This window comes from Rutilus rutilus (assembly GCF_951802725.1).
Source record: "Rutilus rutilus genome assembly, chromosome: 1".
NCBI lineage: Eukaryota > Metazoa > Chordata > Actinopteri > Cypriniformes > Leuciscidae > Rutilus > Rutilus rutilus.
Window position 1 is genome coordinate 26360220 of NC_140209.1, and position 17878 is coordinate 26378097.

General features: G+C 38.7%; 1 protein-coding gene across 1 annotated transcript in view; it reads left to right on the plus strand.

The window, feature by feature from the left end:
• The window catches only part of LOC311277180 (interferon-induced very large GTPase 1-like), a 58958-nt gene that overhangs the window by 23867 nt on the left and 17213 nt on the right, over window positions 1-17878 (plus strand). Inside the window, exons 2-4 of the mRNA XM_084387371.1 lie at window positions 4534-4652; window positions 4778-6537; window positions 11708-11759. Coding sequence (XP_084243497.1) covers window positions 4649-4652; window positions 4778-6537; window positions 11708-11759 — 1816 coding nt within the window. The 5' untranslated portion in view covers window positions 4534-4648. The remainder of the gene's footprint in view (window positions 1-4533; window positions 4653-4777; window positions 6538-11707; window positions 11760-17878) is intronic.

A 17878-nucleotide genomic window follows, 5' to 3' on the forward strand; every position in this document is an offset into this window, starting at 1 on the left:
CCTTTTCTATATAAAAGGAGTCTAGTTTTTCTCTTAATAGGTATAAACTTTCTTTCTCTGCATCATTTGGATTGGCAAGACAAGTAATGCGGTTAATTTCTTTCAATATAATTTCAAATTGTAATCGTTTGGACTTTAAAAGATCTTTGCTAAATTTTATAGAGAACTTTCGACACTCATATTTAAACAATTCCCAGTTTAAGGTATAAGAAATATTAGTATTTTTTGTAAAAGAATCAATTATGCCTTTAATACCCAAACAATAATCAGAATTGTTTAATAAAGAGCTATTCAATTTCCAATACCCTGGTTTCCTAAATAAGTTATAATTAACGTCAGAAATTTCTAACTCGATACCTGCATGATCAGTTAAAGGTGCATTTGAAATAGAACATGATTTAACAGAAGAAATCAGATTATCAGATATTAACCAAAAATCAATACGTGATTTTTGTGTCAAATCAGGCTTAAACCAAGTGAAGGAAGGGGAAGAATCATTATGTAAGAATCTATGAATATCTACCAAAGAGAGAGTGGAACATATATCACTAATTATTTTGTTAACAGTAGTAGTGCCATATTTTGGAGGAAATCTATCATAGCATAAATCAGGAGCCTCATTAAAGTCCCCACCCATAATTAGTGATGCAGATGGGTATTTTGCTTTTAAAGAAATGAACTTGGAGGTTAAATCTGTAAAGAGACAACTATTAAGACTGGATCTGTTAAAGCCATATACATTTCCTAGAGTAACAATGTTTTCCCCAAACTGGATAACAATAATTAACCATCTTCCTTCATTTGAACAATGTGATTCAAGTACAGTGTAATTAAAGTGCTGATTAAATAAAATCATAACCCCAGCAGAATTATTGGAACCATGACAGTAGATAATTTTACTCCCCCACTGGTTCGACCAGAAACTTTCATCTTTCACAACTGAATGCGTTTCTTGTAAAAAATAGACATCTCTACATTTCGATTTACAGAAAAGAAATAAAGCTTTACGTTTGGTTAAGTCTCGGATTCCCCTAACATTGAGTGAAAAACATTTCAACCTAAATGACATGAAATAAACACCAAGAACGTGTAACCAAAATCTATTGTTTAGTAAATAAAACTAAAACTTCTGAATGGAAGTAGAAAAAAAGTGAGTGCAACACTTATCCAGACCTCCTCACTGTAGTAAGAACAAGTTTAACATTTCTCTAATCTCGGTTGGAACCCTAACAAGAAATAAGTTCCATGAGGATGAGAAACCTCGCAGAATGTCAGAGACACGGTAAAGAGTCACTTATATGTTGTCAACTGTAATTTTCTTCCCGTCGATGATGGCAGCTGAACCCTGAAACCCTGCACGTTTACCTTCCTGTCTAGCTTGGTTCACGAGTGGCCACAGTTTGTTTCGAGCATCTCTTGCGCGTTGTGTTAAGTCCTCCGTTATCCTGATATTCTTTTGTTTGAGAATTTCGGAACGCTTTGCGTCGGCCCAGATGAGGTCACGGTGCGTGCGAGAGATGAACTGCACAATAATACGACGAGGCTGAGTGAGCCCTTTCTTTCCAAGCCTGTGGGCCACATCGATGGAAGACTGGAGAACATCTGCTAGAGATGGTGAAACAAAGCGCAATATTTCCATCACAGCCATCTTTACATTCTCACCTTCCTCTTCAGGGATACCAGCTATCCTTAAGTTCCACCGTCTTTTGTACGCCTCCAATTCATCCAGCTTTTCCCAAAGCTGTTTGTTTTCGGTCTTTAGCGATGTAACTTGATCCTTCATCACACTGGAGTTTGTAACGGCAAGATCGGCCTTGTCAGAGATCGCGTCCATTTTAGTTCCAAGTTCAACGATGCGGCTTGAGTTACAGGAGACAGAGTGTTCAATTGCCGTTAATTTCTCCAAAAAATCGTCTTGTTTTTTCCCTAGTTTCTCAATTGCTTCCAAGAGAACAGCATTTGATGGCTCTGTAGTATGTCGTCGCATCTTCGATTGTGGGCTCTTGGTCGGAGTATCAGGTAACGTTGAAAGAGCAGATTTATCCGCCTGCACAGGTGGCGTGTAATCATGCACACGTTTTACTGCTAAAGCGTCTTCCATGTTGCGATGAGGAAAATAAATTTTATGACGAGACCGAATTGTTATAACCGATGGAAAGAGCAGTCACTTCTCAAATAGCATAGGCCTACAGGTTAATTTCCATGAAAGTGCGTACAGGAAACATCCATCATCAAGAAAAATTCCGTTGTAAGGGTTCTTAACTTGTAATAGTTAGTAGCTTACCGATTTTATTCACATGAGGACAGGTTAGGTCAAGAATTGCACATAAACGCTTAAGAGCAACTAACAACACGACTCACACAGGCGCCATCTTGGCCCCGCCCCGCTCTGTGTTTCTTGGAGACACAATTCTGCTGTGGTTTCATTTTGAAAGTTTCATTGGCAAAATTAAAGGAAAAACATACAATATTGTATCTAAAATGTACCTCACAATGTTAACTTATTTAACTTTTGTATAAAATTAATATCACATTTGCAATCATGCTGATTTTTGGGAGAAGGCACTCTTGCTCATGTGATAGTGTAATGGGCTATAAGTACATATAAATATGAGACAAAAACTCATGGGGGCAAAAACAACCTGTAATTTGAATTTTGAGGGGATTATAACAGCATAGCCTACATTACACAATGAAAGCATGGATAATAAACTCAATGTCAGCTCGCACATTGTTAAAACAATAATTACGATATCATCATAGATGATAGCCAACACAAAGAATGAACTTACAATTTAACTTACATTTACCCATTTTCTTCTTCTCTGGGTTTGCTACCGTTATGGACACACCAGGCTTGACTCTTAGCATTCCCTCTAATGCGAATATAATCATCTTCACCTGTCCCTCATCACACAACATTCAGTCTTTGTCTGGCTTTTCCAATGGATACAGCTTCACTTGCTGCGGTGGTTTGGCTCCACTCCAGCAATCTCCCTCATTGAACTCCAGCGACCTCCTATGTCAATTTCCTGTGATATCCTGGTTTCCTCCAGCTATATATTCCTATTTAGTCACATACTCACCTGTTTACCTACACAGCAAAAACTCCAGTGTTAAATTAACACTCCTGGGAGTGTATATGAGTCCACACTCAAAAGTGTAAAGTGTTAAAATATGAGTGTTAAATTAACACTCAAGAGTGTTAAAGTTAATGAGATAATTAAGTTATTAGTTTAGTGATGATTGAGCATTATTGAAGACTCCTGATGTTAACAAGCAGAATCACTGAAGGAGGAAATCACTAATTGTAAGTTACCATTAAGGTGATGGGTGTTTGCTTTAGTTGGACTCTTGACACTTATATGTTTACTTTAAATTCTGCTTGTCTGCTGTTATAGATTTATAACAGTCAGATGAACAAAGAGACAATGTGATCTGATGGTGTTGGTTATGTTTTGACATAATCATGTTGTGATCTGTAAAACAAAACTTACTGAGATGGCTTACCTTGTTAATTACAGCAGCTCTGTGATTCTACAGCACATGATTTTCAGTATTTTTCATATAATCCAAAAATATTTCATAATCATTGTTCTGATCAAAAGACTTTCAAATGAATTTATTTAGAAACACAGACATCAATAATCAGCCTGTGAATCTCAACAATGGTGACAATAATAAAGCATGTTGCAGTGTCTGCCACCAATCACAACTCATTAATGGCTCCCATCATGCATTGCGGTATGAATAAATTATGATCTGAATTGTCTATGTAATTTACTTTTCCTAATTGAATATTCTGCTCGTCACCATTGTTGAGATGCATAGACTGAATCTTGACATCTGTGTGTGCCTAAAAGAAAGGTTTTTTTTTTTTTAAAAACAACTTTTAAGAAATCCTTTGTATTATATCTAAAATTCTGGATATTTATGCAGATTCACAGTTATGCTGTAATCAACAACATAAATCTAAGTCAGAAATAAGGATCTTAATGAGTTCAGTGATCATTTTCAAATGATGATTGTCATAATATAACCAACACCATCAGATCACTTTTTTTCTTTGTTCAACTGGCAGTTATAAGATACAACAGCCAAACAAAATTTAAAGTAAATGTATAAGGGTCAAGAGCCCAACTAAAGCAAACACCCATCACCATAATGGTAACTTACAATTTGTGATTTTCTCCTTCAGTGATTCTGCTTGTTAACATCAGGTGTCTTCAATAATGATCAATCATCACTAAACTAATCACTTAATTATCTCATTAACTTTAACACTCTTGAGTGTTAATTTAACACTCATATTTTAACACTTTACACTCTTGAGTGTGGACTCATATACACTCCCAGGAGTGTTAATTTAACACTGGAGTTTTTGCTGTGTACTGTGCTCCTTCGGAAAAGACTTGGTTAATCATCCACCATGAACATTTTGACTGTGCTATTGCTCACCTACATTGTCTTTATCTGCTGCATGTCAAAATTTTTTATAAAATAAAATTATTTTTAACATTTGTTTCTTTAAAGGAGGACAAGTGGCTTGGGAATAAAGAGGGGGAGAGGAGCTGACAAGTAGGAGTAAACCTGACAAGGGTGCTTATGGGAAGATCTGTGTCATCCTGGCAAATTAAAATCAAGCAACATGGGTAAGAAATGTAAATTATAAATGGATAACATCAATATCCTATACACATTAGTGAGCATAATTTAAGGTGTTTATATTTCTGTGATGATGACATTTCATGAAGACAATTCTTATCTGATATTGCAGTGCCAGGAGAAGAAGCAGGAGAACAAAGGGCAACTCTACAATTACCACTAACAGTAACAATAGCACTGACAGTTGCCACAGTTGCAGTAGTAGTAGGTAATGCAGTAACATCAACAATAGCTGAAGCAGTAGTAGGGGCAGCAGCAGGAGCAGCAGCTGGAATAAGCATTTTACAATTACTATGGGAAGCAGAAGCCAGAAAAAGAACAGCAGGTATAGCAGTAGCAGTAGCAGGAGGCCTAGCAGGAACAACAGCAGCATTATTGCTCTCATTGTTAGGAATACAATCACTAACAGGATCAGCAGTAACTGGAGTGCTGGCCGGAACTGCAATAGTTGCAGCAGGAAGAACACAATTACAATCGGCAATAAATACTATAGAGTGGGTGATAGATAACTTACAATGGGCGGTTGACCTAGTAAAAAGAGTAAAAGCAGCATTACCTACAGCAGCATTAATTGGAGGATCAGAAATAGCAGCAGCAACAATATTTAAAAAAGTATCACAGGCAAGAGCAGCAGGATCAGCAGCATCAGAAGCAGGATCGGCTGCATCAGAATCACTAGCACCAGGATCAGCAGCATCAGAAGCAAGATCGGCTGCATCAGAATCACTAGCACCAGGATCAGCAGCATCAGAAGCAGGATCGGCTGCATCAGAATCACTAGCACCAGGATCAGCAGCATCAGAAGCAGGATCGACTGCATCAGAATCACTAGCACCAGGATCAGCAGCATCAGAAGCAAGATCGGCTGCATCAGAATCACTAGCACCAGGATCAGCAGCATCAGAAGCAAGATCGGCTGCATCAGAATCACTAGCACCAGGATCAGCAGCATCAGAAGCAAGATCGGCTGCATCAGAATCACTAGCACCAGGATCAGCAGCATCAGAAGCAGGATCGACTGCATCAGAATCACTAGCACCAGGATCAGCAGCATCAGAAGCAAGATCGGCTGCATCAGAATCACTAGCACCAGGATCAGCAGCATCAGAAGCAGGATCGGCTGCATCAGAATCACTAGCACCAGGATCAGCAGCATCAGAAGCAGGATCGGCTGCATCAGAATCACTAGCACCAGGATCAGCAGCATCAGAAGCAGGATCGGCTGCATCAGAATCACTAGCACCAGGATCAGCAGCATCAGAAGCAAGATCGGCTGCATCAGAATCACTAGCACCAGGATCAGCAGCATCAGAAGCAGGATCGGCTGCATCAGAATCACTAGCACCAGGATCAGCAGCATCAGAAGCAGGATCGGCTGCATCAGAATCACTAGCACCAGGATCAGCAGCATCAGAAGCAAGATCGGCTGCATCAGAATCACTAGCACCAGGATCAGCAGCATCAGAAGCAGGATCGGCTGCATCAGAATCACTAGCACCAGGATCAGCAGCATCAGAAGCAGGATCGGCTGCATCAGAATCACTAGCACCAGGATCAGCAGCATCAGAAGCAGGATCGGCTGCATCAGAATCACTAGCACCAGGATCAGGATCACTAGCATCAGGAGCAGAAGTAGCAGCAGCATCAGGAGTAGCAGCATCTGGAGCAGCAGGAGTAGCAGCATCTGGAGCAGCAGGAGTAGCAGCATCTGGAGCAGCAGCAGCAGCAGTAACAGCAGGAGTAACAGCAGGAGTAGCAGCAGGAGTAGCAGCTGGAGTAATCGGAGGATTTCTGGGAGGTGGACTTGCGGCAGGAGCAGGAACTAATGGATCACAACAGAATGGAAAATCACAGACACAATCAGCTGTGAAGGTAAGAGTGCAGATTGGTGTGGCATCATGTGCAATGTATGCCTGTGCTTTCAATTAGAGATGCACCGATTAGAATTGTCTAGGCCGATTCCGATTTCCAATTTTTCATTGAGTTTGACCTGCCGATACCGATTTTAGCCGATTCTGATTTCACTTTTTCTAACCACTTTACAGCAAACACAAATATTTATTTTCTCTCTCTCTCTCTCTATATATATATATATATATATATATATATATATATATATATTTTAATAAAACCACTATAAATACGATCGACAATTAGCATACAGTTTGGATTGGCGGTATGGTTCCGTTCTGGGCGGGAACTCCCTGCGCATCCATGCAGCCTAGCATGCATAAGAGCAGGGAGAGCAGCAATAACCCCCCTTGGGGTAAACAGAACAGAACCAACATGAATGTATGCAAATATATTTAATTCAAGATTTTAAAGTACAACATAATTCGAGAGTTTATTCGGGCGAAAGGAGGAGCTGGGGATGGAGGAGGGTAATTGACCTTTCGCCGGCCCCTCCCCCAAAACGGCCATTGTCCAATCACACATCATAGCAACCGTTACTATGTGAGCAGGTCCGACAAACATTAGCAAGATGGTGAAGCGTGCGCCCACGGCGTTTGTAAATCGGACACTCCAGAGATTGTCTGGAGGAGTTGTGTTCTTTCCATTCCCAAAGCCGAAAACACAACGTGAGCGGTGCCTACAATGGATAAAACAGTGTGGACGGCCCCACTCCCAGTTAAATGTGTCGAACATTACGAAGCATAAATACGTCTGCTGGCTGTGGTATCGATGGCTACTTAAAGTTTTTTTTGTTTTGTTTTTCTGATCTGAAAAACTATCCTATCTGTTACTCAAAAACATAATATTGTCTGAACCGCGATTTTTATGATCCGTTGCCCCACTAATAAATATTATGGTCTCAACCGCGATTTTTGTGATCCGTTGCCCCCCTAATAAATATTATGGTAAGTGCATTATGACAGACAATCAATGAAAGTTATTTAGATGCAAATTAAGGCTATGTCTGGTTAAACAGTTATTGTGTGATTTCGTTTATTGTGCTTTGTCAACTTGAAGCATGAATTTGAGAAAGAAAATAATTTTTGGAAGAAAATGCACCACATACTTTTGTCAATGATATAGGCCTAAGTTATAGCTAAAAGATTGTAAAAGCTTTCAGTTCACCCTGCCTAATTGTAGTTGAAAAGTCAAATTAAGCTTGATTAATGATATACTGTGACTGATCAAATAAACTACAGCATCGAGAATATAACTCCCATGTGTTTTGCAGCATTTAAAATTTTTGTCATAGTGTGTTATGCGAAAAAACACATAAGAAATGATTGCTGACAGCACTTTTATTTTCAGAGACAGTTTTTTCTTTCACACAAAAACACAACAGTAAGTGTCTTTCAATGCTTTTAAACACTTGTTTCCTTGTTCTTTGTCATATCACAAATGATGTGTATGCACACCGGTAAGCATTAGCCTCGATAGAGACGTAGATAGTCTCCTTCATTGCGTATTTTTATATTTTGAATATATCCCTCCACTGCATACTGTAACCCCTTTTGCCTCGATCTGGAGGATATCGCGGAGGTATTGCTCCAAAAATGGTCACTGACACGCACGGGTATACCTCTTTCCGTCATGGCAATCTGTCGCGCTGGTCGTGTTTGACCATTTGTTTGTCGGACGTAGCAACAGTAACTAAGGGGGGCGGGGCTCGGCGAAAGGTCAATTAGTTCCTGAGAAACGTGTTAGTTGCTGATAATACTGAAGGAGCTTATATGTATACAGTGATGCAAATTCTATGCATTTTGGGCACTTTTTGTGTGAAATCATATTTATTTTGTCCATCGAAAGTGTGCTATCACTTTAATTGAGCGTGAGCAGCACAGAAAAAAAAGAGTTGGTGCTGAAACCCCCGCTTCACTGCTGCTTGACGCTCACGCGCAATGCACTCATTGATTAACATGCATGGCGGAAAAAATATGTGTTGCTCACGTGCCGCTCACGCTTGCAGTGTGAAACGGCCGTAATTACATGTGTTTTCCTACATGTGTGCTCCATGTGCACGTGTGATGCTGATGTTGCGCGATGTTAAAGGGATACTCCACTTTAAAATTCTGTCATCATATACTCACCCTCATGTTGTTTCAAACCTGTAGCCTATGAATTTCTTTCTTCTGCTGAACAGAAAGGAAGATATTTAGAAGAATGTCAGTAACCAGACAGTTTCTGGTCTCATTGACTTCCATAGTAGGAAAAAAATATTCTATGGAAGTCAATGGGACCAGAAACTGTCTGGTTACTGACATTCTTCTAAATATCTTCCTTTCTGTTCATACAGGTTTGAAACAACATGAGGGTGAGTATATGATGACAGAATTTTCATTTTAAAGTGGAGTATCCCTTTAATCATACGGCGCCCCAGTGCATTTGACCAGCATTAAAATTCGGCATATGTCAGACTGACCGGCTGGTCGCCGGTCATGGCCGATCACATGAAAATCAGCCAATTCCGGTTACCAGCCGATCAATTGGTCCATCTCTACTTTCAATGCGAGTTTTGTTTCATAACTGCACATTACTCCCAGTCTAGGGTTTAGGAGTAAGTAACAAAAGAAGAAAATGTATAACAAAACAAAACAAACAAACAAAAAGTAAATAAAAAATATGGAAAAGAACAGGTCACAGTGACATCACATCACCCTCATATAGTGATACTCACAGTGTGAGTAATATATGAGGTCATTGTGAATTCAAAATGTTGAACAGGTTGAGAGGCCGTTCAAATATCGGTCATTGGGGGAGATTCTACTTCCTGTTTCTCAACACTATCAAACTGACATCACATTGATCTCACAAGATGAGCTCACAGTATGAGTGAGTGTAAGAAAGCTTTATGCGAGGAGATATGAATCATCATGAATATTGATTGTTTCACACCTGAGAAAGACAAAGACCCTCCCACAATGGCCCTATCAGGTGGGACTGTTAGGAACCTTGCACAAAAAATGAGGAGAGATTTAAAAAATAATGACTTTTTGATGTTTTTTATTTATTTACAACACAACATAATCCAAAGATGCACAACAAAGGACAAACAACATTATTGAACACACTGATCTAAAGACAGAGACTTGAACAGTCACACACCTTTGAGCCATTCCTGAAACATAGTGCATACCTGTCATTTCCAAGGTGTTTGATTTTTCATTTTACCATGTTCATGTACAGAGACTCATGTGAATGTTTAATCTAGAAGCCAGTCAAATTTTAGCATGAAAGAAGCTACACTGTAAAAAATGATTTTATGTCAAAGTAAATAAAAAAATCATGTATCTTTTGCTAAGAATCATTTTGTAAAAATGAAACCTTTAGTATATTAAGTAAATCCTAATTATATACTCATTTTTTACTTGTAAATATTAGACATCCAACAGACAAGTGAAATTGACTTCTGATTCTCTGGCATATTTAATTAAGTAGGCCTACTTGAAGCAAATTTTAAAAAATCAAGTAAAATTTAGTCCTTGAAGAAAGGAATCTGCACATGCGCGGAAAGAAGAAAACACGCGATGATTGAGGGATTTCCAATCTCCACTCCAACGGCTCTCGACAGGTAAGCAACAGTAAAAAACTGCATTATATTACGGATTTATAATGATTTTTTTATTAATTCAACGATTATCTTGTCATCACTTCATTCTATACATTTAAAAAGTTTAGTGTTCTTAAGTTTAGAGATGTGCTCCAGAATAAAGTTCACGGAGACGGAGAGGCAGAAAGCACCCTGTTTATTTTCTTTCTTTTACAAAAGCACATGTTTTATTTCGATTGAAAGTGGCAAAAAGTAGACATTTAACAGTTTATTTTTTCATATTTCTTAAGTCTGTATTCTTTATGACCAAAAATGACGGAGTATTTTAAGTCTAATTTGCTGCTATGTGGAAAAAAAAAAAATCGAGCAAAACGCGCGGGCGCTTTTGCCGACTCAAGAGGGTTAAAGGCGAGTAAGCTTTGTAAGACGTTAGCCATATTTTTTTCTCAGTTTTAAACTTTACGTTTTACACGATTTATCAGTAATCACGCCTAAAAACCATGAATATGTCACTTAAATCATGATCTTTTTGTTTAATATTTGTTATTTTGTGTGCAATTTTCTTTATAGATGACAAATATTGGCCACGAATTAACAATAGGCCTAAGTGAGAAGGTTCTCGTTCCCTCATCGTGCACAATATAATTCATTCCCTCATTCATTTGCTAAATCGTGCATACTATCTATTAAATGGTCCATGCTTTTACTAAATCGTGACCACGTTGTAAATGACAATAATTCGTACTCCCAAATTCCTAATTCGTAGCCTTGATATCTGCATGCCGTGTGTCACATGTTAGCTTTAATGTGTGTAAATGACTATGAGAGTAAGGTCATGCATGATGTTTTTATTGATTTGGTATAAATGAAATGAATAATGTGAATGCAAATTAATGAACTTTTAATTTAAAAGTATTTGCTGTTTACTGATTATTGTTTTTTTTTTCTCTCTCTTTTCTTAATTTCAGGATATTTCTCAAATGCATTCAGCCCTTTGTGCCTCCGTTGCTGTAAACCGGTTGAGAGGGACAAAGAGAGAGACCGAACACACTGAATTGTTTTTATTGTCATTATTTATTTCTTAATAAATTACTCTTAACTGCACATTGTCACAGTATTATTTTGTCACATTATAAGAGTAACATTTAATTTAATTTAAAATAATTACCAGCACTGCATAAAACAAGTAAAATGTATTTAAAATATCAAGTGGTTTTACTTAATTATATTAATTATATCAGATTTGTAAGTAAAAAATTACTCAATATAATTTAACAGGCCAAGTTATATGTACTTATTCACTTTGTGAATTTTACTCGGCTTAGTTAAGTAGATTTACTTAATTTCCATCAATGTGAAATTTGAAAAATATTCGTGCAAAAACTTGCCAAATAAAAATTGAGTAAATTCTACTTATTGTTTTTCTCAGTGTATACTGACATAAAAAAAGACAAAACCCATCATCAGAAGGAGATTTTAGGCAGAATATCATTCTTGTAGGCATGCAGTTTGTAACTCACACCCTCATTATCATCTCTGCAGACAGAGGAGCCTCCAAAGACAGAGGAATCTTTGCAGACTTCCTTAATGCCAGGTAAAAACAATATTTTACATAATTATACACCCTGACAATAACAAATAACAAATCATGTTAATTTGTTAATAACAAATGAAAACAATAACAAATCAATCTTGCTTTATGTACAACAGGATCTTAAATATATAGAATACATCTTACTTTGTTTCTATGCCAGTGAATCACAGGGGCAGTGATTCCTTATCTTCTCTGGCCATTAGAGTATCTTAATAATCATTGGTTCTTATATAGCATATGAGAGGGGCATTTGAAGCCCATCACAGTGGGATCACCTAAATTTAATTTTACTTACATTTATATTCATTCAGCAAATGTGTTTATCCACTTACAACTTAAAAATGAACACTAAAGCAATTCATTCTAAGGAGGAAATAACAAAAAAAAAAGTTCTAAACATTGTATAGAAGAGTAAAGTCTAGAATAGGTAGAATATAAGTGATAAGGAAAGCATGGTCATGCAGGTTTCCATTGCACAACATCAGGAACATCTGGCCCTTCCTAAATGAGCATGTGGCACAACTTCTCGTTCAGGCCCTTGTCATTTATAGACTGAAATATTGCAGTGCTCTTCTTGCTGGACTTCCAACTCAGAGGTACAAATTAACCTCTACAAATTATCCAGAAAGCGAACAGCATGACAGGTCTTCAACAAGCCCAAAAGAGCCCATGTCAAACCTCTGTTCATCTCTCTGCACAGGCTACCAGTTGCTGCATAGGTCACGATCAAGACATTGGCTACGTTTACATGCAAACAAACGGATTGACGGATCAATCGGACTGAAAAGCCATCATGTAAACACCATAATTGATCCGATTGAGCTCGATCTGAATTAAATTTAGATCAGATTGAAAGGGGTCGTTTATTCCTTTTCTAATCCGATCGAGAGAACATGTAAACACTTGATCGGATTGAAAATCGGAACTGAAAGGACTGCGCATGTGCAATGGCATTGAAATAGAATATGATGAGTATGACACTCGGAACGTGCTGTTCTTCCTGTTGAACAAAGTGTCATATAAATGAGTGTCCTGTCATTCTAAAATTCTCTTTTCACTCAGCGTCTGTGAAGTGGAGCAGGACAACGTCCCACCAGTCCTTGTTTCAGATTCTCATCCACAGACGACAGGCGTGATAAATATAAGCAGCATGACAAAACCGTTCATGTACTCATTTACTCCAAATTATGATCAGAAATAGATAAATATCAAGTCTGCTGTTTAAAACAAATAAAGAACAAGTGTAGGAGAATAGTTATTCTGCGCTAACAGCGGGAAACTCTGTATATTTATGCAGGGTGCGCATGTCAAAAAATCTATTCCGATTTGAAGCTTGTGACGTATAAGTGCGCACATCAACCCGATCACATGTTTAGCTTTCATGTAAACACTACGTTCAGATTCATCAATAGGAATGAATTCAGTACAATTAAAAAATATATATTTCTACTATAGGCAGCCAAGTTTTTTTGAAAGACCATTTTGCTAAAAAAAAAAAGGCTTTCACTAATCCTTAGATTAGTGGAAAAGATGTGGAAAAGATCAAAAGTGTGGCTACATTTCACCAGGCCCGATGCCAACAGCGCACAATGCAATATTTGTGACAACATAACTGCTGCCAAGACCGACAACACAACAAATCTGATGAAGCGCATGACAGTGCACAGAATAAATTTAAGAGCAGAAAGTTGCTCCATCTTCGACTGCAAGAATAACTGGAGCGAGTCACAAATTATCTGAAACTCAGCATATAGGCTACTAACCTCACAGACATGAGAAATAGAAAGTTTGAAATGTCTACTTTTAAATGAACCAATTTGAATTGAACGCAGATACTCTCTCATTATGTAATCTAAATGAATGGTGCATTTCTCTATATAGGCTCTATAAGTACGTTGAACGTTTGTAAGTTATCACCTCCTTCTTCCCATAACAACATACCTTTGCTACAATAGCTATTAGCCTACATTAAGAAAGCGACCAAAGAACACAGAAGCGGTCTATGACTTCAGTCTAATGTGAGTTATGCACTTTCGCAAAATCTCCTCCCGATATAATATCTAAAAATGTCTATACTGCAAAATAAACCTCTTACTTGCATCTTTTCTGCATTTCGTTGTATGTGATGATAAGAGAGAATTTGCATGAGCTCAGATTCAGAATTTAGTTAGTGAGCATGTGCAACCCTCATGACTCTGATTGGACATTGCATTCCTAAACTCAACAGAAATGTGTGATTGGTTATAATGCTCAACACAAACTACAGATAAAAGAAAATGACTATAAATATGATGTATCAAGAACAACTAAATGTAATACTGCAATCTTCACATTTTTAGCTAACACTTCATATTAAGGCTAGACTACTTACTTTGACCTCAACAATGGGCTAGGGCTGGGCAGGGGGAGCAAGGGACGGGGCACGTGAAATACAAATGTAAAAAACTGTTTTCAACATTGATAATAATCATAAATGTTTGTAACCCTGTTGAAATCATTATCATTAGTAAAAGTTATATAAGTTGGAATAAATAATTTCATAGTTTAATAAATAGAATTTGAGGTTAAAAAAGTTAAGAATCATTGACCAGCAATGAAGTTGTGATTTTGCTCAATAAGAAAAATGCATATTGTGTTATGCTCATGTTTTACATTTAAAAGGTTAAATATTTTTTGGTTAATAATATTTGTGAAGATGCTTTAATGATGCCGGTAAGAATAGAAAGAAAGAGTTACAAAAATGTTTTGTGAATTTATTTTATTTCTGAAAGTTTTGTAATGAGCTAATCACGGTTGAGGTCAAAGTACAAGGGAGGAAGAGGATCGTGAGATGCGAGAGACGCGAGTGTGTTTACTGATAAGAGAAATGTGATTAATGTTAATATAGCTAATGGACCCGTTTTAGTGAAAGTGTTCAACAAGGACTCTTATATTCACTTTAATGGTGATAATTCTGTCAGTGTGGGTGGCAAACTCTGCACACGAAGACTGAAATTAGTGCTTTAGTGTTTTGCATGGACTTTGCTAACAAGCTAGCGGCCAGCGATCTCGAGTAGTTAAAGGTGGTATCAGTGATTTCAGGCCCAAAAATATTTTTATCACATTCATCTAATCTTTCCTAACGATCCGCTAGCTGCCCGCCCCATAAGCATGCCGTCAAAAAAACGCGTCTCTGTAGGCAGCCTAGGCTCTGAGATCTGCACACAAAAACAAATGGTTTAGCCAAACACTCAAAACCAAAACAAATAGTGTTCCAACCAATCACCGACAGGGGGAGGGTGTTGTGAGGTTTTGTGCTCGTGCACGGCTGCACGCGAAGTCAGAGCTGAAGAAAAAGCTGGCTCAAAACCTCACAACACCCTCCCCCTGTCGGCGATTGGTTGGAACACTATTTGTTTTGGTTTTGAGTGTTTGGCTAAACCATTTGTTTTTGTGTGCAGATCTCAGAGCCTAGGCTGCCTACAGAGACGCGTTTTTTTGACGGCATGCTTATGGGGCGGGCAGCTAGCGGATCGTTAGGAAAGATTAGATGAATGTGATAAAAATATTTTTGGGCCTGAAATCACTGATACCACCTTTAAGCCAGTGTGGAACTGTGAGAGTGACGATGATCAAAGACCCTGACGGAGCCGGATAGCGTTACCGAGTGGTGGACTTTGCCCGTATCGTCGACCATGTGACTTTCCTCGTCAACCATCTTCTCTTCTCTTCAACTCTCTTCGTCCTGTTTCCTGTTACTGACGCCTTTGATCCTGTCCGTGTGAGCTTACATCTTTATTGAGTATATAAGGTACCATTTTTTTGTTTGGCCTGTGTGGTGAAGCAGCCATTTCGTTTAAGGCTACAACGTACCCGAGCTACATTCAGGCCTGCATCATTTGAACATTTAAAGGGTATTTCAAATTTAAACTAGAGTTTTGCTGGCTATTTTATTTTCTTGGACCCTATTGTTTGAATGTGAATTTAAATGCCTTTGTGATCTGAAAAGTGAGTTTCTCAATACCTTTTTACTTTCTGACACACTTTTTCTAACTAAATCTGTCATATTTTTTATAAAACAGTTGTGTTTACTGACTGATATTTTAAGTTGATTAAGTAAAAAGAGTAATTTTTGAGTTAAATGTGAAAGTGTTATAAGATAAAAATACTTGAAAGACATTTCATTTCCGTTTAAAGTGTAAATAGTACTGCTTAAATAGTGATTTAGAGGGAAAGAGTATTTCATACAATGAGTTAATAATTACACACACACAAGTTGAAAACTGATACATTTTATTAGTGAAACTCACATATTTGACTGAAAAGAAATTTAAAGAACACAGGATAGCCACCTCTCATTATAGTGAAACAAGCTAGAGAGGCGCTACATAAATTGGAGGCACCGCTGGGATCCATTAGTGTGGGTTTCTTGTTTTTTGTACATTTTACATTGAAAATTAGCATTCTGAAGCTTTAAATAGTGCTAACTGATAAACTAAAATGGAACGTATGAAAGAGCTAGTATCAGACTTAAAGGGATGGTGCCGTGGTGAGGCATTAGATGAGGCTCATGCAGTCATGGTGCTCATTCGAGAAGATGTAGACACAAGTGCAATAGAAGAGACAATGCAAACAGTGAAGTGTTTGGGACGTGTGCGAGTCAGAGGCCGAAATTTCAACAGCCAACTAAACCGATACTTGGTCTTGTGTGAATGCAAGGAAGTAGTAAAAGGCGAAATTGTTCCCGTTGAAGTGCTTTCTATCAATGGTGGAGAGCTGTGGCCTGTCATCATAGCAGATGCAGCTGCACAAGCCAATACACAAGTTGATATGTCCGGAACGCAACAAGCTCCAGGTAAACATGTTGAAGACCTTCGCACATTGTTCCCTGAAGATGGGGCTGCTGCTAAGTCAACAGAGGCCATTCTGAGAGCTGTGAGTGATTTACTGGACAAGACGTCCAAGTCATCAAGTGAGCATGGAAGCTATCGCCGCCTACGAACTTTCTCTGGGATGTTGCCCACCCCCGCTGAAGAAGAGCAGTTTGACCACTGGTTGGGTCAAGCACGGCTCATGGTGGAAGAGTGTGACTGCTCTCACAAAGAGAAGAGGCGGAGATTGATGGAAAGTCTTAGAGGCCCGGCACTTGTCATTGTAAAAGCAATACGAGCCAGTGATCCTGAGGTGAGCCCAGCAGAGTCAGGAGAAGAGTTGTATTTTGCATTTCGTTTACTGCAGCAACAACCAGGTGAGACGCTGTCTGACTTCCTCAGACGTCTAGAACAGTCGTTAAATAGGGTGGTGCAGAGAGATGGTCTCCCCCTTGGATGTGCAGATAAAGCAAGACTTGACCAGTTGTTGCGTGGTGCGATAGCCTCTGATCTGATGTTAGTTAACCTTCGTCTGAGAGAAAGAAGAGCAAAGCCCCCCACCTTTCTCCAGCTGTTGAAGGAGATACGCACAGAAGAGGAATATGAGGCCTCACGAAAGAAGATAACTCCTGTCCTGCAAGGTGGAAATGTAAGGCAGAATGCTGATGCGAAACAGACTGAAATTCAGAACTTGAAGTCTGAGATCAAAGAACTAAAGGCCTTGGTTGCTGCTGTCGTGTCTAAGCCAGAACAAGACATGTCAGTTAGCAGTGAGAAAATACCCCCAAATGTAGTGTACAGTGAGTGCAGTTCGGACAGTGAGATAGCAGCTTTGAAAAAACAAATGAAGCGCTTGCAACAGAAAGTCACAAATAAAGTAGCTGAACCTCAAGCTGCCATTTCAGCTGTGAATACCTCCAAACCAGTAGCCAGCTCCCACCACGATCAATCAAAGTATGGGAGGAACACTTCTGCTATCGATGTGGTGAGAGTGGGCATTTTGCCAGGAAGTGTCAAAGCCCAGAAAATCAGGCTAAAGTTATCAAGAGACTTATCCAAGCTCTGAAGCTGTCCAAGAACAACCAGCCGTCAAGTGATGCCACCACTAATGCAGTTAACTGTTCCGTTATGGAAAGTACAGCTGACATGCCTGAGAGTGTGCATGTTCCTGATGGGTTAGTTGGGCTGCCCAGCCTGGTGCCGCTGAAGGTTAATGGACAACCCTGCACTGCTCTGTTAGATAGCGGCTCTCAGGTGACGATCATTTTT